The sequence below is a fragment of the Lucilia sericata genome, unplaced genomic scaffold, assembly GCF_015586225.1.
Source record: "Lucilia sericata isolate MDLA Ls3-8-SP2 unplaced genomic scaffold, ASM1558622v1 Contig001261F_arrow, whole genome shotgun sequence".
Classification (NCBI taxonomy): Eukaryota; Metazoa; Arthropoda; class Insecta; order Diptera; family Calliphoridae; genus Lucilia; species Lucilia sericata.
In genome coordinates, this window is record NW_023995214.1 from 80,490 (window position 1) to 107,755 (window position 27,266).

A 27,266-nucleotide genomic window follows, 5' to 3' on the forward strand; every position below is an offset into this window, starting at 1 on the left:
CATTATACATATATTATTTAACACAAACATTGGAAAAGTTAACAAAAGTTGATAATTCGAAAAAAATCGAAGATTCAGGAATAATCGATATTATGAAAAGTTCTAAAAATCAAAAATTATAAAATTTAAATTGTCTGAAAGTTGACTTTTTAGGAATTACAAAAATCAATTTTTTCAACTATGGAACTATAAGAACAACTTTCAATTTATATTGATATTAGGGTCTACACTTCCGATTTCTTATTTTGCAAGAGATGTTTTTATCAGAACAAAGCACAGATCATTTCACTGAAACAATGTTGTATATTATAAAAGCAATAAAAATTTAGTTAATAAACACTAATTTGACTAAAACTTACTCCGTGTCTATATTAGACAAATATTTATCACAGCACTTGACTAAACATCGGCAGAAAAATTTTCAGTTTTTTGTTTATGTACAGGGGTAACAAAATGCTGATTTTATCACGACAAAACACAGCTAATTTTACTGAAATAATACTATATTTTATAAAAACAATTAAAGTTTTGAAAATAAACACTAATTTAATTACACAAAAACAAAATTCTATACAAATTTTACAATACAATGACGTTTGTTAGTGACTATAACTGATATTTTTATATATCATGATAACATGATAACGTTTAGCATAATAAAAATTTATCAAATATAGACATGGCTTGACATCACATGCTGTCACCTTTAACATTTTACTACTTTAATACCAAAAAATATAACTCTATATAAAAATTAAACCAAAACAAAAAACACATGTGTAAACATACGAGTGGCAACACTATCGCGCCAAAATTTACGTTAATTTTCCGCCACTTCTCAAGTACATTTAATAAAAATGCAGTCACTGCGTCATTCATTCGAAAAACGCTGAACTGAGAACACATTAGAATAATTGTGAAATAAACTTAATAAATAATAGAGAAAAAAGATAACAAAAGTTCAATATATAACAATATTACTTGAGTATAAATAACTAAAATAAAAACAAAAAGTTCTAAAAATGATGGCCGGTAAGGAAAACATTATTGACAACATGGATAAATTTTCTTTAAAGGTAAGTTAGTGTGTACTTTTAAGGGCTTATTTCCTGGATAGTTCCTAATAAAAGCAAAACAATAATATAAATTATTTTGTTTTCTTTGTTAATTTAGAGTCCTCGTAAAGTCCTTACCGCCGTCAATGTGGGTAAGGTGCGTAAATTGTCGATCGGTGATGACATGCAAACAAATGGTAAAAGCCAAGATGTTAAAGAGTTAAATGAAACTGCCCCTAATACAGCAGGCACTTCTTTGGCCAATAAAGCACCTGTGCCATTCGATCCCAGCATTGAACCTTTATTAAAGGAGAATCCAAGACGTTTTGTTATATTCCCCATACAATATCTGGACATTTGGCAAATGTACAAAAAGGTAAGTGTTCTTCAATTTATGGTAATTTCGTAGTTATTTAGTATTTAGTTCAAGTGCTGAGCCCTATATACCATGCTATATACTATAAAATTAGAAAACTTTTAATATATTTTATCCATTATATTACACAAATAACTTAAGTGTAAAAGTATTGGTGGTGACGTGCAGTTTTTTAGGCAGTATACAGATTATTATAAAAGCGCGGGAATTAGTTACTGTGTTATTGACTTCTTGACATGTATGTAGTGTTGTTTATAGAATAGAAAGGGTAGCGCAGGGTTAGGCATGTGTTGTAGAGTTATTTAGTTATATTAGAAACAAAGAAAAGTTGTACATTCACTTTTTTTTGTTTCCCTCCATTTATTTAGACTTTTGGCGCATTTTTTCTAATCTTGTTTAGCTTGATGACCCTTTCATTTGTTTACCTTATAGTTGCTTGTTTAATTATAATTGATAATTTTTTTTAATTTTTTATGTAACACGTTTTTTTTTGTATAAATTAGTAGTAAGAGTTTTTGTTTTTTTCTCTACATCTGTTGATAAAACCTACCGGCAGATGTTTTTTCTTTTTGTTTGTTTAATGGGAGTTGCCAATGTTTGTTTTTAATGGATTTCTTGGAAAATAGGTACATACCTATCTTAATTGTGTAATTGTGGGTTTTTTTACATGGAAAAGTAGTTACAACATTTTTACAAAGAAAATGTTGTCATTAGCGTTAGTTATTTTTAGCTTTAAAATTAATTGAAATATAAATCATTTGGTTACATCTTCTAGATGCAATTTACATTTTATTAATAGGTAGTGATTTCATTGTTATTGATATTGTAGTGTTTATTTAAACTTAAAATTTTAAAGTATTAATAATAGTTACAAGCAAATTTTTATTAAAATTACGTTTAATACCTACTTATTTATTAATTTTTTTCTAATTTTCTGTATAAAATTTAAAAAAATACTTTTTGTTTTAGATTGTTTTAATCAGAACTATTGTTAAGAAACTACACTGAACATCATGAACTAGTTCTTAATAGAGTTCCAAGTTTAAACGAAAAAATATATTTTTCGACTTTTTTCCAATTTTTTTTTTCAATTTACTGAAATTTATCCTAAAACATGTGGGATTTTAGTTTTAGTAAATAAGTATGGTAACCCTACCGAATAAACAATACCGTTTTGCCATATGTTTAAAATTTATCTCCCTTCCCCACAAAAACAACGAATTAACAAAGAACTTTATTTCCCCCAACTTTAGGCCGAAGCTTCTTTTTGGACTGTAGAAGAAGTGGATCTTTCCAAAGACAATTCCGACTGGGAAAGACTCACCGACAATGAACGTCATTTCATTTCACATGTTCTAGCTTTCTTTGCTGCTTCCGATGGCATTGTCAATGAAAATCTTGTTGAACGCTTCTCCCAAGAAGTACAAGTTACAGAGGCACGCTGTTTCTATGGCTTCCAAATTGCCATGGAAAATGTACACTCTGAAATGTATAGTATTCTAATTGATAGTTATATTAAGGATCGCGAGCAGCGTGATTATCTCTTTAATGCCATTGAAACTATGCCGGCTGTTAAGCGTAAGGCTGATTGGGCTATGGCTTGGATTTCCTCGAAATCGGCTAATTTTGGTGAACGTATTATTGCTTTTGCTGCTGTGGAGGGTATTTTCTTCAGTGGCAGTTTTGCCTCCATCTTCTGGCTAAAGAAACGTGGTCTTATGCCTGGTCTTACATTCTCCAATGAATTGATTTCACGTGATGAGGGTTTACATTGTGATTTTGCGGTATTAATGTTTAAACATTTGGTACAACGTCCCAGTCGGGAGAGAATTATTGAAATTATCACCGAAGCGGTGAAAATTGAACAAGAATTCCTTACAGATGCTTTGCCCGTCAATTTGATAGGCATGAATTGTAAATTGATGTCAGAATACATAGAATTTGTGGCCGATCGTTTGCTAGTGGAATTGGAAGTGGGAAAGGTAAGTTATTAGGAATAATATTTTAAAGAGTTTAAATATTTTTTTAACTTGTGTGTGTTTATTTTAGGTTTACAACACCAAAAATCCCTTCCCCTTTATGGAAATGATCTCTTTGGATGGCAAAACTAATTTCTTTGAACGTAAAGTTGGTGAATATCAAAAATTAGGTGTAACTACTCACCGTTTAGATAATGTTTTTACATTAGATGCCGATTTTTAAAACAATAATGCACTCTATACTATTACAATAATCTCTACCCGCTAATCATTTCTAATAATAAGTCTAATTTAGATTTGTTACCGGTTTAGTTGGATTTTTGCCAAGTTTTAGCAAGTGGAAATTTATGATGAAAAACAAAATTATTTAAATGGCAAAAACGTTTTCTTGCTGTCTTGGTAAAATTTCTCTAAATTTGGTATTTTTCTTATATTTACAACAAGCCCGTATTTTGTAACACTTTAAACTTACTTTGCTAATAGTTCCAACATTTTCAACGTGAGTTATAAGGTTTCCCAAGAAAAATTAATAACAATTTTAGTTATAAGTTCATTTTTCATGACGCATCAAGACCACCACCATTCATTCATATATTTTATATAAATTTATTACTATTTGTTTGTCCCTTCTTTAAAGTATTCCACTTGATTTTCTTTGTTTACCAAGTTGTATTTATATTTAAATTAATTTTAATTATAAATACCTCTACAGTTTTACTATATAATAATTCGCTTACTGAGTAGTAATAGCAATTCTTCTTGACCTGACTATATACATATATATTTTTTTTAATTTTGACTTTGATTTTTTTTATTTACATTTGCTTATTCCAAAATTTGTATAATTTTTTTTATAAATTTCTTATTTGAACAAAATTTCATTGTACATATATTCATCATTTAATTCTATATTTTACTATATATACACATTATACATTTTTTATAAAAAAGCTAAATAATTCGTTTAAAATGAGTTTATGGGAAATTATTTCCATAAACGTAAAAAAATAAAGTACCTTAAATAATATAATAAATAAAGTTTTTGTTGTTTTATTATTGGATTTAAACAGGGGTCTTGCTAACGTTAACGACATTAAAATGTGTCGATTTATAAGTTAAATAATCGAATAAACTGTAAAACTGGTGCATATTGAAATAAAACGTTCTATAGGCAACCCTCTCCTTTCATTTTAAGAAAGTCCAACTATTTTGTATTAATTTTTTCAAAACTTTTTAAAATTTTATGTAACAAATCCAAAAAAAAAAAAAAACTTTCTAGCAACGTTTTAAAATCATACCAATTCCAACAAATAAATATTCATTCGCATTTTAAGAATTCTACATTTGAGAGGCAAGTGGTAAGTGTAGATTCTTAGCATAAGTTCATGTTTGAATCTTTCTGGTTCATAGAAATCTAAAATTTCCATAAGAATTAAGCAGAACCTAATAAATCTTAATCCCACTCATCTTCCCGAATCTCTCGATTCTTCAATTAAGTAAATATTGAACATCTGTGATCACTCATTCCCAGCAAAACTGTATTTTTAAATATAAAAATGAAATCGGCTTTAGATCTGTAGCTTTTGAAGGGTTATGCACCATAAAAAACTGAATTCCACTCGTAGATGATAAAGTCCATTATTATTCCCTTCGTAGAGTGTGAAGATCCAAAGAGAAACAAAACACTAGACGAAGGAGAGAGTGAAATAAAAACAGGTAAATTCCGAATCGATTCCCTAAGAAAGTATTGTGAAAGAATATTGTGAAGAAGTCTTATTTCAAAGAAATTACTAATTCCCCTGGTAAAACCTAGTAGACTGACAGGGATGAGTCCCACAATTTCTGTCAGTTAGTCAGATATTTTATTCTAGGACAGTGACCAATTATGTGCTCAATCGTTTATAGTTCCTCGGCATCTTCGCAAAACTTCACTTACTGCCAAGGGCACTAATTGAGAAAATTCTTTTAAGAACCCCATCAGAATCCTTAGACTGCTCCTATCCAGTCCTAGAAGTATATTGGTATATTGATGTAGGGGCATCAAGTTTTGGCCATAACGCACTTGAAATTTTTCAATCCATTCTACTATTCCAGGATTAGATGATGATGTTGCGGATTCTCTCGAAAATCAACCCATAATAGTCACAGAGTGATTTCACTCTTGTATCCAATGCTCTAAGAGCAGTTTGACTATCGACATAAATTGTCTAAACGGGGATATCTATATGATTCCATTATCATTTCTGTCACTTTCTAGATCGCTAGGATCTCTGCTTGGAAGACACGACATTCGTTAGGGAGTCTGAAGAACCTTTTAATATCGGTATCAGCTATATAGACAACGGCATCCGTGCATGCCAATAGTCCCTCGAAGTCTAGTTTCGTACTTCTAGAGTTAGTTTTGTACTTCTAGAGTTACCATGATCAAGTACAGGGCCCAAATTATGGAAAACGAGATCGATCGAAATCTCCATTTAGATTCTATTGAGATTTCGATCGATATCGTATGCCATAATTTGGGCGCCAGAATTTTCGTGTCATTGTCAAGGTTTGATTAACGAATTATCATAGAGTCTAGTAGATTCCATATCATTTCTGTCGCTTTCTAGATCGCTAGATTCTCTGCTTGGAAGACATGACATTCATTAGGGAGTCTGAAGGAACTTTTTATATTGGCATCAGCTATGTATATGGACAACGGCACCTGTGCCGGTACATGCCAGTCCCTTGTTGGAAATTCCTTTAGAGGTGCTTTCTCAAAGTCTAGTTTCGTATTTCTAGAGTTACCATTTTCACGAGAATGTTTGATTAACGAAGACTCATAGAATCTTAGTAGATTCCTGAGTATGTTCTTTCCATGAAAACTTGCTACCAAGGAAAGTACCTAAATACTTATGTAACTCCTCTAAATCAACTTTTTTCGACGCCATCTAACATCGGTAGCCTAAAGTTGGCTGACTACCTTAATAACGCCTGTTAATAATCTTTTAGCTTCTTCCCATATCAAGATCTCACCCAGTGCATTCTTCATGATGTCACAGATCGTAGATAGAAATTTTCTACGTCATATGCATAGGCCACGATCTTCCTGTTTTTTGATTCTAATAGCTCTAAATAGAGGAAAACACCCCCTGTGACGTCCCCTTGGTAACCCTTCTCCTAATGCAATAGTCTTCTAGGTTCGAGTTTATAATTCTGCATGCGGACTATCCAATTCACAAGAAATTTCTGAACCCCTGGCTCTACAAGCGAATCTCTAATCGCCTCAATCTTTATATTATTGAAAGCACCCTGTAGATCCAAAAACGCCTAAAGATTATAGTCCCTATTCTTTAAGCTGTGCTCAAAACAACTGTAGATCCATAAATAAGGCTGCAATTGAGAAAATAGTGAAAAACCGTGATCAATCATATTTCCCATTAAGTTGTATATGAAAAATAATGATTCGATGAAATAGATTTTTTGAGGAAAAATTCAAATCGGAAATAACTTCGTTTAAAAAGGGTTTCAATTCAAAAATCAATTGTTTGTTTTCTTAATAATTTTTCAAAATGCATTATATGTAATTTTTCACGTCTGTTTTCCAACCCCCCAAAATAATACAACGAATGGGTTAATAAATCTACCCTAACGATTTGTGGTTGTTATTTTTTAAGAGCACAAAACATGCACATAACAAAGAGTAATACTCTCTTAACTAAACCTAAAAGTATGCCAAACATAAAATGGCATTGAAACATTGCAAAAACGTGCCAAAACTAGCACGTGAATTTAATTTTTTGGGCATTTTTACGCATACATTTGCAAGGAGTACAAATACTACGAAAGATAAACAATGATGTTAACTATTTATAGTAAAAACGCTGGAAGCTGTAGGACCAAAGGATAACAATTTCAATTCATTTCAAAACTTTAGCGAAAACTTTTAATAGAAATTAAGAAATTATTAAAAAAAACTATACAATTTCTGTCTCCCGCTAAATTTGCAACATTTCTAATAAAATCTATTGATAAAAACAAAGAGAACGTGTACAAACAATTAAAAACAAATGCCGGTTATTAAGCTTATTACAAAAAAAAAAAACACACACAGATAAGAGAGACAAATAAAATTGATATTATGCTCTTAAATAACATGCATACACTCTAACTTTTCCACTTAAAAACAACCAAAAATTTTCTTCCGTCAGTATATTAAGTGCCGTGAAACTGAGCAGAAAGTTCTGCTAAAATAGAACTTTACGCCAAAGTGTAGCCAACAAAATAAATGAATAAATTATAAAAATTGTATATAGTATAACAAAAGTAGAACACAGTGATTTCCAACATATAATACTCATTAAAAGCCTTAAAGGTTTACAAAGCTACCAAATTTGTTTTGCTTTTGAAATTTTAACGTAATTTTGCACGTAAATTTTTTAAAAATAAAACTTATGTAATAATTGTGTAATTGCTTTAAAAAAAAAGAAGACAAAAATTTTGGTTAATTTTTTCCAAAAAAAAAAAGGACTTGATTAATGGTCTTTTGTAAGTAGAACAAACATTAAGGTGTCACGCAACTAAGGTGAGTTGTTGTTTTTACTTCTTTCGTTTAGTCATTAACTTTGTTTGAAATTAGATTACAATTTTATGGATTAATTTTAACCTTAAACAACAACACACACATCTCTAGTATAATTTTCAAACTATTGATTTAACGATTTATAATATTAGTTTTTCCTCAAATTGCTTGTTTACTTAAAACCCTCGTAAAGTATGCATTGATTTTTTTATTTCTTTGCCAACCTAGAAGTATGCAAGGTCTGCTATTTGCTTTCCTTTTTTTCTTTAAACAACTGTGTCAAATAATAGTTTGAATGTCTGCCAGAGTGAATGTGTGTGAGTGTCTGCTTAAGTGTGCTTGCTTCTACGAGTGGGTGAGAGAAAGAGAGATAAAATTATAATTAATAATCACGTTTCCGCACGTTTACAAGAATTAATGGTTGACATTAAAAAAAAGGGTTATTTGTATTTAAAGTGGACTCTTAAAGTTTATTATAAAGTAAATACAAATTAATGGCTGCATAGTTAATTTTTATCTATCATGTTAAAATAAATAATAATTTAGGGAAAATGTATTAAATATTAATTCGTATACAAGGTCCATAGTTAAGACGCTCCATAATTTATACTATGGATTGTTCTAAAGTCAAGACTATAGACTGTTCTATAATCAAGATTATAGACTATTCTATAGTTAAGACTATAGACTATTCTATAGTCAAGACTATAGACTATTCTATTGTCAAGACTATATCCTATTATATAGTCAACTATAGACTATTCTACAGTATAGAATATCGACTTTTCAATAGTCAAGACTATATACTTCTCTATAGACTATATACTATCCTACAATGAAGACTATAGACTATTCTATAGTCAAGAATATAGATTACTCTATAGTCCACACTATAGACTATTCTATAGTCCAGGCTATAGACTATTCTAAGTCCAGACTATAGACTATTCTATAATCCACACTATAGACTATTCTATAATCCAGACTATAGACTATTCTATAACCCAGACTATAGACTATTCTATAGTCGAGACTATAGACAATACTATAGTCCAGACTATAGATAATTCTATAGTCCAGACTATAGACAATACTATAGTCCAGACTATAGATAATTCTATAGTCCAGACTATAGACAATACTATAGTCCAGACTATAGACAATACTATAGTCCAGACTATAGACAATACTATAGTCCAGACTATAGACAATACTATAGTCCAGACTATAGATAATTCTATAGTCCAGACTATAGACAATACTATAGTCCAGACTATAGATAATTCTATAGTCCAGACTATAGATAATTCTGTAGTCCAGACTATAGACAATACTCTAGTCCAGACTATAGATAATTCTATAGTCCAGACTATAGACTATTCTATAGTCCAGACTATAGACTATTCTATAGTCCAGACTATAGACTATTTATAGTCTAGACTATAGACTATTTATAGTCCAGACTATAGACTATTCTATAGCCCAGACTATAGATAATTATAAAGTCCAGACTGTAGATAATTCTAAAGTCCAGACTATAGACTATTCTATAGTCCCGACTGTAGACAATACTATAGTCCCGACTATAGACAATACTATAGTCCTGACTATAGATAATTCTATAGTCCAGACTATAGCCTATTCTATAGTCCAGACTATAGACCACTCTATAGTCCAGACTATAGACGATTGTATAGTCCAGACTATAGACTATTCTATAGTGCAGACTAAAGACTATTCCATAGTCCAGACTATAGACTATTCTATAGTCTAGACTATAGACTATTCTATAGTCTAGACTATAGACTATTCTATAGTCCAGACTATAAAATATTCTATAGTCCAGATTATAGACTATTCTATAGACCAGATTATAGACTATTCTATAGTCCAGACTATAGACTATTCTATAGTCCAGACTATAGATAATTCTATAGTCCAGACTATAGACTATTCTATAGTCCAGACTATAGACTATTCTATAGTCCAGACTATAGACTATTCTATAGTCCAGACTATAGACTATTCTATAGTCCAGACTATAGACTATTCTATAGTCCAGACTATAGACTATTCTATAGTCCAGACTATAGACTATTCTATAGTCCAGACTATAGACTATTCTATAGTCCAGACTATAGACTATTCTATAGTCCAGACTATAGACTATTCTATAGTCCAGACTATAGACTATTCTATAGTCCAGACTATAGACTATTGTATAGTCCAGACTATAGACTATTCTATAGTCCAGACTATAGACTATTCTATAGTCCAGACTATAGACTATTGTATAGTCCAGACTATAGATTATTCTATAGCCCAGACTATAGACTATTCTATAGTCCAGACTATAGACTATTCTATAGTCCAGACTATAGACTATTCTATAGTCCAGACTATAGACTATTCTATAGTCCAGACTATAGACTATTCTATATTCCAGACTATAGACTATTCTATAGTCCAGACTATAGACTATTCTATAGTCCAGACTATTCTATAGTCCAGACTATAGACTATTCTATAGTCCAGACTATAGACTATTCTATAGTGCAGACTAAAGACTATTCCATAGTCTAGATAGACTATTCTATAGTCTAGATTATAGACTATTCTATAGTCCAGACTATAAAATATTCTATAGTCCAGATTATAGACTATTCTATAGTCCAGATTATAGACTATTCTATAGTCCAGACTATAGACTATTCCATAATCCACACTATCGACTATTCTATAATCCAGACTATAGACTATTCTATAGTCCCGACTGTAGACAATACTATAGTCCCGACTATAGACAATACTATAGTCCTGACTATAGATAATTCTATAGTCCAGACTATAACCTATTCTATAGTCCAGACTATAGACTATTCTATAGTCCAGACTATAGACTATTCTATAGTCCAGACTATAGACTATTCTATAGTCCAGACTATAGACTATTCTATAGTCCAGACTATAGACTATTCTATAGTCCAGACTATAGACTATTCTATAGTCCAGACAATAGACTATTCTATAGTCCAGACTATATACTATTCTATAGTACAGACTATAGACTATTCTATAGTACAGACTATAGACTACTCTATAGTCTATTCTATAGTCCATACTATAGAATATTCTATAGTCCAGTACTATAGACTTTATATATAGTCAGGATACTTCACTTTTCTGTGGTCAAAAACTGTAGACGTTTCAATTTTATACTCAAAATCATAGTACATCCTAAAAACTATAAATACATTTGTAGTATATTCTAAAAAAATCAAATATTTTCATATATTTCTTTATATTTTTTACCATTACATTATAAATTTGCACTATAAATCATTACCATGGGTATTTTCTATTGACGCATTTTTTTGTAATTGTCTCTTTCGGTGACCAGTCATAAAAGATTAGATTTTATGTCGTTATTTAATTGTACGAAAATAAGTAGGTGTGTATTTTGTATATTTCTTTTTTCAAAAATTAAAAACAATATACATGAATAGTTTCCCATTGGGATTTGATATTGTGTAACTAACACGTTGCCCAGTAATCTATACAACTATTGTAATAAAATTTTGTTCAAAAAGAACTACCTGATTTTCATGAAATAATAGTCAAAAACAAAGTAAACAAAGTGGTATTTTATATAAGGAATTTGCAAAACTCAAAAGGAACATAAATTATAAAAGATAACCTTGTTAAAATAACAGCAATTGAAATTCAGGGAATATATTACCAATCTCTTTGCATAAGTGTAGAAAGTTATTACAAAAAGATAGGTTAAAATTGAACGATATAGTGCATTGGCACAGTAGGGGTGGTTATTTTAATCAACATTTGTTGTATGCATGTCTTTAAAAAGGGTGTTTTTTCCAACTGCAACCAAAGTTTTTAGTTGAACATTTTGTTAAACGAATAGGTGTCTAAGGGATCTATATAGTGGCTCACAAAGGGATCAAATTAAGAGACCCAAGTATGTCCCCAATAAAGAAGATGAAAGCGATAAAATTGCTTGCGCTACTACCGTTTAACTTTGCCTTATTGATAAAACTAACGTTTCAGCTGATTAGTTTTTAAGGTTAAGGTGTTAGAATAAGGAAAAAGTGGATCAATAATAATAACAATTATATTTAAATGCTTTTCTACATAGTTTATAAATTACTAATTTGTTTGAAAATTACTATGAAAATATTTAATTTGTGTAACTAGACATTTTTTAAAGACAGCAACTAACTACTATATGTTAATAATAAACTTTATAAAATAATAAACCTTTGACCATAAAAACAATAACAAATATTATTAAATATTTAAGTTTATTTATAATAATTTTCAGACATGAATTTATATTATATACATACATATATACAAAATTAAATATTATTTCCGCACACTAACGTATTACTATTTACATGAGCATTTTTATAGACAAATCTAAATCTCTTTAAATATTTACAATTGGATTTCAACGAACTAAGACAAAACCCTACATAACCCTAACTAAAGAGATATTGTAAAATCGATTATGAAATATTATATAAGATTTTCGGTTACCAAAAGAGTAATTTATTAAAACTTAACTGGGAAGACTATAGACTATTCCATAGTCGAGACTATGCACTATTCTATAGTCCAGACTATAGACTATGCTATACGCCATAACTATGCTAATGGACATACTACGGACTATTTTACAGTCCAGACTATAGACTATTCTGTAGGCCAGACTGTCAACTATAGTATTCTTAAGTTCAGACTATAGATTATTATATAGGGCAGGCTATAGACTATGCTATAGAACATACTATAGACCATTCTATATTCCAGACTATATACTATTATGTAGTCCATACGATAGGCTATTATATACCCTGTCTATATCCCAGACTATAGACTATTCTGTAGTCCGGACTATAGACTATTCTATAGTCCAGACTATAGACTATTCTATAGTTCAGACTATAGACTATTCTATAGTTCAGACTATAGACTATTCTATAGTCCAGACTATAGACTATTCTATTGTCCAGACTATAGACTATTCTATAGTTCAGACTATAGACTATTCTATAGTCCAGACTATATGCTATTCTATAGTTCAGACTATAGACTATTCTATAGTTCAGACTATAGACTATTCTATAGTCCAGACTATATGCTATTCTATAGTTCAGTCTATAGACTATTCTATACTTTAGACTATAGGCTATTCTATAGTTCAGACTATAGACTATACTATAGTTCAAACTATAAACTATACTATAGTTCAGACTATAGACTATACTATAGTTCAGACTATTCTATAGTCCAGATTATATACTATTCTATAGGCCAGACTATAGACTATTATATAGGCCAGACTATAGAGTATTCTATAGACTATAGACTAGTCTATAGTTCAGACTATAGACTATTCTGTAGTTCAGACTATATGCTATTCTATAGTTCAGACTATAGACTATTATATAGTTCAGACTATAGATTATTCTATAGTCCATATTATAGACTATTCTATGGTCCAGACTATAGACTATTTTATACTTTAGACTATAGACTATTCTATAGTTCAGACTATAAACTATGCTATAGTTCAAACTATAAACTATACTATAGTTCAGACTATAGACTATACTACAGACTATTTTATAGGCCAGACTATAGACTATTATATAGGCCAGACTATAGTGTATTCTATAGGCCAGACTATAGAGTATACTATAGACCAGACTTTAGACTAATCTTTAGACCAGACTATAGACTATTCTGTAGGTCAGACTACATACTATTCTTCATACCAGGCTATAGACTATTCTACGCCGTACACTATTCTTTAGTTCAGACTATAAACTATTTTATAGTTTGGAAAGTAGAGACTACTATTACTTATATGGACCATATTACAGTTTTGTATTATTGAGACTGCAGAATACTCTATAATCTCGACTTGATGCAAATCCATAAATGAATTGAGTATGCACACTATCTTTGGAGAAGTGAACACAAATTTGCCATAAATATAAGTTACTATTTTATAAACACAACAGTTGAGTGAAATACATTTTGTAAATCGGACGAATTGTTTAAATAAATAAAACCCGTTCGCGTGCAGTAATTTAGATCTACATATATACACATAATCTAAACATTAATGTAATTGCATTTTGTTCTATTTTAATAGTCCGTCCGTTTTATTATCAGAAAAGTGTCGTAAAGCAAATTAAGTAAAGATGTATTATACATGTCTTCTAATCAAAATGCAAAATTATATTGAAACAAAAGCATCATCAAGGCTCTTGAGAAATTGTTGTATAAAAAAAGGGTTTCTTAATAAGTTGTGTTATTAAACAAATAGAAAATAAATCATATAAATTTTAAAGTTAATGACCCTATTGAAACTTGTGGTCAAGTTGGTCGAAATATTTGAAATTAACATTATCTCTTTCATCAAAATATTAAAATTTTTAAAATACTGCATTTTGTTTCTCAATATTTCAAAGAATTTCAATACCCATGCTGTACACTTGGAACTTCTCTTAAAAATCAATACATATTAATGTTATTGAGTAATTTCTTAGATGTTTGCTGAGAAATGCAATTTTTAAATATAACTCTTTTACTCATTTAAAAATACTTTTTTTAATCTCTTAAAAAAATCTTAAATATTTGAATTATTGGCTGTGTTTATATCGAAATAGTAAAGGTATGATATCAGTGATATTAGTCATGTGTCTTGCCTACCTTCTAACAAAGTAAAAAGTCCATATAAACAAATATAAACAACTACATGTATTATAGTTTTTTTTCTAATGACAATAACATTAGAACTGTTATCAAAACACAATTTTAAAGCTGGGGAATTTGTGTTAAAAAGAGAGAGAGAGTTTATTTTTAATGTTTAATTAAAAAATAAATTAAGATAATTTATTACGCGAATATTAATACAAATTTTGCAAGTCATACTGTTATGATTACATATTCCATATTAGAATTTGTAAAATTTTGATAAGTCAATTTATGACTCAAATCGATATGGATTTCTTAGGAAAATATTTTTTTCAATAAATACGATAATTTACTAAACCATGAATTTCTATTCTATAGTGCAGGCTATAAACTATATACATCATATAGCAGACTATTATATAGTCCAGACTATAGACTATTCTATAGTCCAGACTATAGACTATTCTATAGTCCAGACTATAGACTATTCTATAGTCCATACTATAGACTATTCTATAGTCCAGACTATAGACTATTCTATAGTCCAGACTATAGACTATTCTATAGTCCAGACTATAGACTATTCTATAGTCCAGACTATAGACTATTCTATAGTCCAGACTAAAGACTATTCTATAGTCCAGACTATAGACTATTCTATAGTCCAGACTATAGACTATTCTATAGTCCAGACTATAGACTATTCTATAGTCCAGACTATAGACTATTCTATAGTCCAGACTATAGACTATTCTATAGTCCAGACTATAGACTATTCTATAGTCCAGACTATAGACTATTCTATAGTCCAGACTATAGACTATTCTATAGTCCAGACTATAGACTATTCTATAGTCCAGACTATAGACTATTCTATAGTCCAGACTATAGACTATTCTATAGTCCAGACTATAGACTATTCTATAGTCCAGACTATAGACTATTCTATAGTCCAGACTATAGACTATTCTATAGTCCAGACTATAGACTATTCTATAGTCCAGACTATAGACTATTCTATAGTCCAGACTATAGACTATTCTATAGTCCAGACTATAGACTATTCTATAGTCCAGACTATAGACTATTCTATAGTCCAGACTATAGACTATTCTATAGTCCAGACTATAGACTATTCTATAGTCCAGACTATAGACTATTCTATAGTCCAGACTATAGACTATTCTATAGTCCAGACTATAGACTATTCTATAGTCCAGACTATAGACTATTCTATAGTCCAGACTATAGACTATTCTATAGTCCAGACTATAGACTATTCTATAGTCCAGACTATAGACTATTCTATAGTCCAGACTATAGACTATTCTATAGTCCAGACTATAGACTATTCTATAGTCCAGACTATAGACTATTCTATAGTCCAGACTATAGACTATTCTATAGTCCAGACTATAGACTATTCTATAGTCCAGACTATAGACTATTCTATAGTCCAGACTATAGACTATTCTATAGTCCAGACTATAGACTATTCTATAGTCCAGACTATAGACTATTCTATAGTCCAGACTATAGACTATTCTATAGTCCAGACTATAGACTATTCTATAGTCCAGACTATAGACTATTCTATAGTCCAGACTATAGACTATTCTATAGTCCAGACTATAGACTATTCTATAGTCCAGACTATAGACTATTCTATAGTCCAGACTATAGACTATTCTATAGTCCAGACTATAGACTATTCTATAGTCCAGACTATAGACTATTCTATAGTCCAGACTATAGACTATTCTATAGTCCGGACTATAGACTATTCTATAGTCCAGACTATTCTAAAGTCCAGACTATAGACTATTCTATAGTCCAGACTATAGACTATTCTATAGTCCAGACTATAGACTATTCTATAGTCCGGACTATAGACTATTCTATAGTCCAGACTATAGACTATTCTATAGTCCAGACTATAGACTATTCTATAGTCCAGACTATAGACTATTCTATAGTCCAGACTATAGACTATTCTATATTCCAGACTATAGACTATTCTATATTCCAGACTATAGACTATTCTATATTCCAGACTATAGACTATTCTATAGTCCAGACTAGAGACTATTCTATAGTCGAGACTGTAGACTATTCTATAGTCGAAACAGTAGACTATTCTATAGTCGAGACTGTAGACTATTCTATAGTCGAAACAGTAGACTATTCTATAGTCGAGACTGTATACTATTCTATAGTCGAGACAGTAGATATTCTATAGTGGAGACTGTAGACTATTCTATAGTCCAGACTGTAGACTATTCTATAGTCCAGACTGTAGACTATTCTATAGTCCAGACTGTAGACTATTCTATAGTCAAGACTCTAGACTATTCTATAGTCCAGACTATAGACTATTCTATAGTCCAGACTCTAGACTATTCTATAGTCCAGACTATAGACTATTCTATAGTCCAGACTCTAGACTATTCTATCGTCCAGACTATAGACTATTCTATAGTCCAGACTATAGACTATTCTATAGTCCAGACTATAGACTATTCTATAGTCCAGACTATAGACTATTCTATAGTCCAGACTATAGACTATTCTATAGTCCAGACTATAGACTATTCTATAGTCCAGACTATAGACTATTCTATAGTCCAGACTATAGACTATTCTATAGTCCAGACTATAGACTATTCTATAGTCCAGACTATAGACTATTCTATAGTCCAGACTATAGACTATTCTATAGTCCAGACTATAGACTATTCTATAGTCCAGACTATAGACTATTCTATAGTCCAGACTATAGACTATTCTATTGTCCAGACTATAGACTATTCTATAGTCCAGACTATAGACTATTCTATAGTCCAGACTGTAGACTATTCTATAGTCCAGACTGTAGACTATTCTATAGTCAAGACTCTAGACTATTCTATAGTCCAGACTATAGACTATTCTATAGTCCAGACTATAGACTATTCTATAGTCCAGACTATAGACTGTTCTATAGTCCAGACTATAGACTATTCTATAGTCCAGACTATAGACTATTCTATAGTCCAGACTATAGACTATTCTATAGTCCAGACTATAGACTATTCTATAGTCCAGACTATAGACTATTCTATAGTCCAGACTATAGACTATTCTATAGTCCAGACTAAAGACTATTCTATAGTCCAGACTGTAGACTATTCTATAGTCAAGACTCTAGACTATTCTATAGTCCAGACTATAGACTATTCTATAGTCCAGACTCTAGACTATTCTATAGTCCAGACTATAGACTGTTCTATAGTCCAGACTATAGACTATTCTATAGTCCAGACTATAGACTATTCTATAGTCCAGACTATAGACTATTCTATAGTCCAGACTATAGACTATTCTATAGTCCAGACTATAGACTATTCTATAGTCCAGACTATAGACTATTCTATAGTCCAGACTATAGACTATTCTATAGTCCAGACTATAGACTATTCTATAGTCCAGACTATAGACTATTCTATAGTCCAGACTATAGACTATTCTATAGTCCAGACTATAGACTATTCTATTGTCCAGACTATAGACTATTCAATAGTCCAGACTATAGACTATTCTATAGTCCATACTAAAGACTATTCTATAGTCCAGACTAAAGACTATTCTATAGTCCAGACTAAAGACTATTCTATAGTCCAGACTATAGACTATTCTATAGTCCAGACTATAGACTATTCTATAGTCCAGACTATAGACTATTCTATAGTCCAGACTATAGACTATTCTATAGTCCAGACTATAGACTATTCTATAGTCCAGACTATTGACTATTCTATAGTCCAGACTATAGACTATTCTATAGTCCAGACTATAGACTATTCTATAGTCCAGACTATAGACTATTCTATAGTCCAGACTATAGGCTACTCTATAGTCCAGACTATAGACTATTCAATAGTCCAGACTATAGACAATTCTATAGTCCAGAATATAGGCTATTTACAGTCCAGACTGCAGACTTCTCTATAGTCGACCTTTTGATCGACTAAGGAATTTAGTCAGTTAAAGAATTTTGAAAAAATTAACCATAATACATTGCAATGTATTTATTTCCAGCTAAAGAACTCGATTTGCAAAGAACCTAAATGTCGAAAATTTTTAAACAAATTATTTTTGCAATTAAAATTAAGTAAAAAACTGACCCAAATAATTTAAAATAAAGTTTTTGTATATTCTATTAAAACAAAACTAAATTAAAATTTAATTTTCTTTCTTTTTAGCTACTAACCGAAATTAGGTCTTTCTTTAAGTTCAACAAACAATTAATTGAAAACAAATTTCTAAAAACTAATTAAAACATGTTATATTCTGTAATGTTTTATTTAACAAATATACCACGTTTACATTTATGGGCCTATGCCACCCTGGCATATGTTATATATTATTTATTACAAGTAGTTAAGGTAAGATTTTCTTTAAAATTTAACCTTCCCCAAAACTGAGACTCAAAATTAATTACTTGCAATTTCAGCGTCCAATTGTAGCCTGTGCCGATGGACCATTTAAAAAGTTTTTATATAATAATATACCGACATTAGAAATGAAATATTGGCCCACATTTTGGTGTTTTGAAAGTCGAGCCCAAACAGTATTTGCTAGTATTATAAGATCACAAGTATTGCCAAAAATTAATTACAGAAGGTGAGAGTTGTTGGTTTATAATTATTAAACATTTTATTATAATTTTCTTTAATCCTTAATTAGAGAAATTCTGGTTTTACCCGATGGTGGTGAAGTAGCTTTGGACTGGATGGAAGACGGTTGCAGTAAAGATGGTCCTTGTGTTATTTTACTACCCGGTTTAACGGGTGAATCTCAGGCTGAATATGTTAAATGTTTAGTGGTTGCAGCCAAACAGTCCGGTTTGCGTGTGGTAGTTTTCAATAATCGTGGTTTGGGTGGTATTGAATTGAAAACTCCCCGCTTGTATTGTGCCTCAAATTGTGAAGATCTATCGGAGGTGGTTAAACATGTGGGTAAAACTGTACCCAAAGATAGACTGGGTGCAGCGGGTATATCAATGGGTGGTCTTATATTGGGCAACTATTTGGTGCGTAAAAGTGTGGAGGCACGTACTTATTTGGCAGCCGCTAAAATTATTTCTGCCCCATGGGATGTACACAAAGGTAGGGGAGGGAGCTTTTAATGTAATTTGTGAATTTTAATTGAATGATTTTATTTTGTAATTTCAGGTACCGCCAGTATTGAAAAGCCTATTTTAAATAATTTATTGGGTAGACATTTGACCAACAGTCTGTGTAAGACTTTAAAAAGTTGTGAAATTTTTAAAGATGCTGATATTGATATGGACAAAATTTTAACGGTAAGTTTAAGGATGGAATGTCTTCTATAAAATCTTGTGTATAGAAGAGTGTTTTCTATAGACACTTACCTATAGAAGAGTGTCTTCTATAGCCACTTGTCTATAAAAGAGTGTCTTGTATAGAAATTTGTCTATGAAAGAGTGTCTTCTATAGACACTTGTCTATAAAAGAGTGTCTTCTATAGACACTTGTCTTTAGAAGAGAGTCTTCTATAGACACTTGTCTATAGAAGAGTGTCTTCTATAGACACTTGTCTATTGAAGAATGTCGTCTATAGTCACTTGTCTATTGAAGAGTGTCTTCTATAGATACTTTTCTATTGAAGAGTGTCGTCTATAGACACTTGTCTATAGAAGAGTGTCTTCTATATACACTTGTCTATTGAAGAGTGTCTTCTATAGACACTTGTCTATTGAAGAGTGTCTGCTATATACACTTGTCTATAGAAGAGTGTCTTCTATAGACACTTGTCTATACAAGAGTGTCTTCTATAGAAACTTGTCTATAGAAGAGTGTCTTCTATCGACACTTGCCTATAAAAGAGTGTCTTCTGTAGACACTTGCCTATGGGAGAGTGTCTTCTGTAGACACTTGTCTATAGAAGAGTGTCTTTTATAGACACTTGTCTATAGAAGAGTGTCTTCTATAGACATTTGTCTATTGAAGAGTGTCTTCTATAGACATTTGTCTATTGAAGAGTGTCTTTTATAGATACTTTTCTATTGAAGAGTGTCTTCTATAGACACTTGTCTATAGAAGAGTGTCTTCTATATACACTTGTCTATTGAAGAGTGTCTTCTATAGACACTTGTCTATTGAAAAGTGTCTTCTATAGAAATTTGTCTATAGAAGAGTGTCTTCTATCGACACTTGCCTATAAAAGAGTGTCTTCTGTAGACACTTGCCTATGGAAGAGTGTCTTCTGTAGACACTTGTCTATAGAAGAGAGTCTTCTATAGACACTTATTTATAGAAGAGTGTCTTCTATAGACACTTGTCTATTGAAGAGTGTCGTCTATAGACACTTGTCTATTGAAGAGTGTCTGCTATATACACTTGTCTATAGAAGAGTGTCTTCTATAGACACTTGTCTATAGAAGATTGTCTTCTATAGAAACTTGTCTATAGAAGAGTGTCTTCTTTCGACACTTGCCTATAAAAGGGTGTCTTCTGTAGACACTTGCCTATGGAAGAGTGTCTTCTGTAGACACTTGTCTATAGAAGAGTGTCTTTTATAGACACTTGTCTATAGAAGAGTGCCTTCTATAGACACTTGTCTATAAAAGAATGCCTTCTATAGACACTTGTCTATAGAGCAGTGTCTCCTATATACACTTGTCTATAGAAGAGTGTCTTTTATAGACACTTGTCTATAGAAGAGTGTCTTCTATAGACACTTGTTTATAAAAGAATGTGTTCTATAGACAATTGTCTATAGAGCAGTGTCTTCTATAGACACTTGTCTATATAAGAGTGTCTTCTGTACACGCTTGCATATAGAAGAGTGTCGTCTATAGCCAGAAGATATTTTTCAATAGACAAGTGTCTATAGAAGAAACTCTTCTATATACAAGTTTCTATAAAAGACACTCTTTTATAGATGGGTGTCTTCCATAGACTTGGCAGAGTGTAATTTGTAGTTACTGGTCAATAGAAGAGCACTTCTAAAGCAAGTTTCTCTAGAAAAGAGGAATTTTTAGAGGACATTCGGCTTTAATGTGGAATTGAACTTATTATGATTTTTTTCTTTACAGTGTAAAACCATCAAAGAATTCGATGCCTTATTTACATCAAAACAATTTGGCTATGCCCACGTAGATGACTACTACTCCGATGCTACACTACACAATAAACTACACTACATTACCGTGCCATTGTTATGCCTTAGCGCTGCTGACGATCCATTCCAACCCCTCGAAGCCATACCCATTAAGCCAGCCGAAGAGAGTACTCATGTCGCCATAGTTGTAACCGCTCGCGGTGGTCATATTGGTTTCCTGCAGGGATGGTGGCCGTCATCGAAAGAAGAGTATATGGGACGTTTATTTGTAGAATATTTTACAACTGTTTTGTGTGATAAAATGGATGAATTTAAAAAAATAACCAGCGAAATGTTTGAAAAATATGATGAACGAAAGTATTTATTTCCCACTGAAGAACTCGATAAGAAGGTCGATATGAAAATATCCTCATCGTTTTTGAATTCGGAACAATTAGAGGAGTTGTGCAAGGAAATGTAGTTTGATAACAATTACGCAGTTACTTGAGAAGAGTAACATTTTATTAAGAAGGTCTTTTTTTGAACGAAGCAAAAAAAAAAAAAAATTAGAATAATTTTGTAGTAGAATTGGTTTCCTGCTATACATATACTCGTACTATATACAAAATGTTACTTAAATTAGGTTGTTATACTAAATTTCTCATTTTAATGTTTCGCTCTGAATGATTAATATTTTTATTGTGATAGGCAGAATCGAAAAGAATTAAGACATTTTTAAGCTAACTCTCCCTCTCTCTCTCTTTCTCTCTACTTCATCTTATTTCAACTTTTCAGCTGCATTAGATTTTATGTAGTTCATTTTAGGGGCATTAGACATCGATCAAAATCCTAATAACATAGAGATTTCGTTCGATCTTGGAATATCCTAATTTGTGCTGTGTTTATAGATTTTATGTTAATCTTTAAAAATCATATTTTCACAAATATCTTTTCATTTTCTACTTTACATATTAATAATTTATACTTTCATATGGACTGTAATTTTGTGATACTTATGTCCTTATATCGTGAAAAAACTATATAATTTTCATTCCAAAATAAGTCACATAATCAAATTTCTTTTAAATTCTAGTCAAAAATTTTTGTAGTTTATCAAATTTCGCATAAGTATCGTATCGTATTTAAGATTACGACATAAGTAATTAGTAAGATAGAGATAAAAATTGGCCATTTTTTAATTATTAGAACGTAATAAAACTGTTTTTTATCGTAAAGTGATAATTATATACATAGTTATATCAAATTGGAAGTTTTTTCGATAAGTTATCAGAATTATATAGTTTGTAATAGATATTTTAAGAATACTTTATTTATTCGCTGTCAAAAATGTATTTCGAAGCGTCAAATTGATTAAGCATTCCATTAAATTTTTAACAAAGTTATAAAGTACTTGAAGGGCAGTAGTCGAATTATAGCAATCTATAGTGTCTTCTATAGACACTGTCCTATATAAGAGTGTGTTCTACAGACACCTGCCCATAAACGAGTGTCTTCTATAGACCCTTGCCTATAGAAGATTGTATTTTTTATATACTTCTCTAAAGATGAGTGTCTTCTATAGACACTTTCCTATAGAAAAGTGTCTCTATAAACACTTGTATAGAAGAGTACTTTCTATAGACAGTTGTCCATGGAAGAGTGTCTTCTATTGACAATTGCCTATAGAAGAGTGTCTTTTATAGAAACTTCTTAATAGAAAACTGTCTTCTATAGACATTAGCCTTTAGAAGAGTGTCTTCTAGAGTCACTTGCCTAAAGAAGAGTGTCTTCTGTAGACACTCTCCTATATAAGAGTTTCTTATTGACACTTGCCTATAAAATAGTGTCTTCTATAGATTTTTGCCTATAGAAGACCAGCTTATATAGTCACTTGCCTAATGAAGGGTCAACAAAAAATTCTCCTATAGAAGACCAGCTTATGAAATTCTTATATAGACATTTGTTTATAGAAGAATGTCTTATCTACACATTGGCCTATAGAAGTGTGTTTTCCATAGACACTTGCCTATAGAAGAGTTCCTTCTAAAGACACTTGCCTATAGAGAAGTGTCTTCTATAGACAATTGCCTATAGAAGAGAGAAAATTCTCCTATAGAAGACCAGCTTAAAAAAATTCTTCTATAGACATTTGTCTATAGAAGAATGTCTTCTCTATACATTCGCCTATAGAAGAGTGTTTTCCATAGACACTTGCCTATAGAAGAGTTCCTTCTAAAGACACTTACCTATAGAGGAGTGTCTTATAAAGACACTTTCCTATAGAAGAGTGTCTTCTATAGACACTTGCTTATAGAATAATGTTTTCTATAGACCCTTGCCTATAGAAGAATGTCTCCTATAGACACTTGCCTATAAAAGAGTGTCTTCTACTGACACTTTCTATAGAAAAGTGCCTCTATAAACACTTGTATATAGAAAAGTGCCTTTTGTAAACACTTGTTTATAGAAGAGTACTTTCTATAGACCATTGTCCATGGAAGAGTGTCTTCTATTGACAATTGCCTATAGAAGAGTGTCTTTTATAGAAACTTCTTTATAGAAAACTGTCTTCTATAGACACTAGCCTTTAGAAGAGTGTTTTCTATAAGCACCTATAGAAGAATGTCTTCTATAGACCCTTGCATATAGAAGAGTGTCTTCTGTAGACACTCTCCTATATGAGTTTCTTATTGACACTTGCCTATAGACGGGTGTCTTCTGTAGACACTCTCCTATATAAGAGTTTCTTATTGACACTTGTCAATAGAAGAGTGTCTTCTATAGATTTTTGCCTTTAGAAGACCAGCTTATATAGTCACTTGCCTAATGAAGGGTCTACAGAAAATTCTCCTATAGAAGACCAGCTTATAAAATTCTTCTATAGACATTTGTCTATAGAAGAATGTCTTCTCTACACATTCTTCTCTAGACACTTGCCTATAGAAGAGTTCCTTCTAAAGACACTTGCCTATAGAGAAGTTTCTTCTATATAAGAAAAATTGTTGTTTTGAAATTTTCATTTCCGATATTTATGGACCGATTTTACAACATTTAAATAAAAAATACTTGAAAGCATGTGTAATAGAAAGATTCAAGATGTGTATTCAGAAGATATCAAGAGCCCTTACAAAATTGCTTCAAAAAACATACGAATTGCTAACGATTTTAATCCAACCAGCTTCAAACTAATTTTTTGACATTTTCAATTACTAAAAAGATATCACTTAACATTTACAAAAAAATTTTTAAAAATAACATACAAACATAACTTGCCATTTTAAAATAAACATTAACTATCAGGTCTGTCACACATTCCGATCGAAATGGTTTCAATTCCGTATTATTATTCCGATCATTTTTGTTTTAGCTTCTCCAAATTCCGAATTATTTCGTAAATTGACAAAAAATGAATAAAATTATATAGATTTCATTTAAAATTGTTCTTGTTTAGCTAATCAAAACAAGAACCATGTTTTTAGTAAAGGTTCTTATTATTAAAACTAAGAAAAGCGTTAATTACATACAAATATCAATTCCACTTCAAAAACTGAAAGTGGTTTCATTCCGAAAGAATTTTTCGTTTTCTTTTTTAGAAGAAGCAAAAATACGGAAATAATTCCACTTTCGATCGGAATGAAATTCTGTGACAGGCCTGTATAACTTAATATTAACTAACAATTAAACTCAATTTTGTGCAATTACTAAAAGCTGCAACAAAACAATTAATTAACCAAACAGTACCTTTTTTTAAAAATAAATACTTTAGCAATACACCAAAAAATAAATATATAAAAAAAACATTTTTAATAAGTAGAATTTAGCAAAAAAAAAAAAAAAAAATCAACATTTTAAAAATACGTATAAAACTTAATTAGTTAATGAGACAAAAATTATTAATTTTTTAGCACATATCATTATTAACGAAATAGTAAAAACACAAACAATGTGTGTGATTAACAAATTGAAAAAAAAGCTTTAAACAAAAAGTCATTTTTGCAAAAAAAAATTAATAAATAAAATCCTGCTTTTAACATAAAATTAAAATAATAAAAAATTAGTTTAGATTTTAAACACTTTTTTGAAATATTTAATTAATATTTACTAACAAATTAATTTAAAATGTAATAACAAATATAAAGTATTAACAAAATAACAAGGCTGGGAAGGTTACCCTATAACATGTTGCGATATTAAAATATTTTCTATCGTAACGCTTTACAGAGCAATTTCCCCGTTTATCTAAAAAAAACCTAAAATATTTCTAAAGCAAAAATTTATAAGAAATCCTTAAAAACTAATTTAAAAAAAGATTTTTGTTTTTCTTATAAATATTTTAGACGGATTTTTTCGTTTGTTATAGGTAAACATACCCTAATATGACATATAACAATAAAATTGTGTATTATTGTATTATATACTACTTAATAAAAAGAAAATAAACAAAATATTTAATAAATAAATACAAAATCAGTTAACAAAATAAATTAAAGAACAATTTCAATCGTTTAAAAAAAGGAACAAGTGTTTAATTTTAACATTAAAGAATTCTTAATTTATTTATCTTAATGTTTCAACTTTAAAATCAAACCCTGGGTATTTATTCAAAGGCTTAATTTTTGGACTTTACATTCTGAACTACAACAGAACTAGAACTGAACTAGACTTGAACTAGAATTGACTTGGAATTGAACTAGAACTGAACTAGAACTCACCCAGAACTGAACTAAAACTGAACTAAAACTGAACTAGAACTGAACTAGAACTGAACTAGAACTGAACTAGAACTGAACTAGAACTGAACTAGAACTGAACTAGAACTGAACTAGAACTGAACTAGAACTGAACTAGAACTGAACTAGAACTGAACTAGAACTGAACTAGAACTGAACTAGAACTGAACTAGAACTGAACTAAAACTGAACTAGAACTGAACTAAAACTGAACTAAAACTGAACTAGAACTGAACTAGAACTGTACTAAAACTGAATTAGAACTGAACTAAAACTGAACTAGAACTGAACTAGAACTGAACTAGTACTGAACTAGAACTGAACTAGAGCTGATCTATAACTGAACTAGAACTGAACTAGAACAGAACTAGAACTGAACTAGTATTGAACTAGAACTGAACTAGAATTGAACTAGACCTGAACTAGAACTGAACTAGAACGGAACTAGAACGGAACTAGAACGGAACTAGAACTAAACTAGAACTGAACTAGAACTGAACTAGAACTGAACTAGAACTGAACTAGAACTGAACTAGAACTGAACTAGAAGTGAACTAGAGAGAACTAGAACTAAACTAGAACTGAACTAGAACTGAACTAGAACTGAACTAGAACTGAACTAGAACGGAACTAGAACGGAATTAGAACTGAACTAGAACTGAACTAGAACTGAACTAGAACTGAACTAGAACTGTACTAGAACTGAACTAGAACTGAACTAGAACTGAACTAGAA

General features: G+C 30.7%; 2 protein-coding genes across 4 annotated transcripts; both read left to right on the top strand.

The window, feature by feature from the left end:
- The first annotated feature begins 818 nt into the window (after window positions 1-818).
- Window positions 819-3,647, top strand: LOC119610679 (ribonucleoside-diphosphate reductase subunit M2). The gene is made up of 4 exons (XM_037966005.1): window positions 819-1,076; window positions 1,174-1,431; window positions 2,685-3,413; window positions 3,481-3,647. The coding sequence occupies exons 1-4, from the start codon at window positions 1,023-1,025 to the stop codon at window positions 3,631-3,633; spliced, it is 1,194 nt and encodes a 397-aa protein (XP_037821933.1). The 5' UTR covers window positions 819-1,022; the 3' UTR covers window positions 3,634-3,647.
- A 976-nt stretch (window positions 3,648-4,623) lies between these two features.
- LOC119610678 (phospholipase ABHD3) lies at window positions 4,624-26,294 on the top strand. Of its 3 annotated transcripts, none has more exons than XM_037966003.1 (6): window positions 4,624-4,768; window positions 18,939-19,121; window positions 19,190-19,359; window positions 19,423-19,844; window positions 19,911-20,041; window positions 21,797-26,294. In XM_037966003.1, exons 2-6 carry the CDS (start codon window positions 19,017-19,019, stop codon window positions 22,280-22,282), a joined length of 1,314 nt encoding a protein of 437 aa, XP_037821931.1. In that variant the 5' UTR covers window positions 4,624-4,768; window positions 18,939-19,016; the 3' UTR covers window positions 22,283-26,294. The 3 variants fall into 3 exon arrangements, with proteins under 3 accessions (XP_037821931.1, XP_037821929.1, XP_037821930.1); XM_037966001.1 differs by lacking the exon at window positions 4,624-4,768 and adding an exon at window positions 7,610-7,974; XM_037966002.1 differs by lacking the exon at window positions 4,624-4,768 and adding an exon at window positions 14,017-14,124.
- The last annotated feature ends 972 nt before the right edge of the window (window positions 26,295-27,266 follow it).

What these genes read in the sequence shown, in the direction of transcription:
- LOC119610679 (XM_037966005.1), top strand. Translation starts at nt 1,023, where the DNA reads ATGATGGCCGGTAAGGAAAACATTATTGACAACATGGATAAATTTTCT. An exon ending in TGGATAAATTTTCTTTAAAG is followed by an intron (nt 1,077 to 1,173) that starts GTAAGTTAGTGT and finishes TTGTTAATTTAG; the next exon opens with AGTCCTCGTAAAGTCCTTAC. An exon ending in TTTGGCAAATGTACAAAAAG is followed by an intron (nt 1,432 to 2,684) that starts GTAAGTGTTCTT and finishes CCCCAACTTTAG; the next exon opens with GCCGAAGCTTCTTTTTGGAC.
- LOC119610678 (XM_037966003.1), top strand. Translation starts at nt 19,017, where the DNA reads ATGTTATATTCTGTAATGTTTTATTTAACAAATATACCACGTTTACAT. An exon ending in ATTTATTACAAGTAGTTAAG is followed by an intron (nt 19,122 to 19,189) that starts GTAAGATTTTCT and finishes TTGCAATTTCAG; the next exon opens with CGTCCAATTGTAGCCTGTGC. An exon ending in CCCATGGGATGTACACAAAG is followed by an intron (nt 19,845 to 19,910) that starts GTAGGGGAGGGA and finishes TTGTAATTTCAG; the next exon opens with GTACCGCCAGTATTGAAAAG.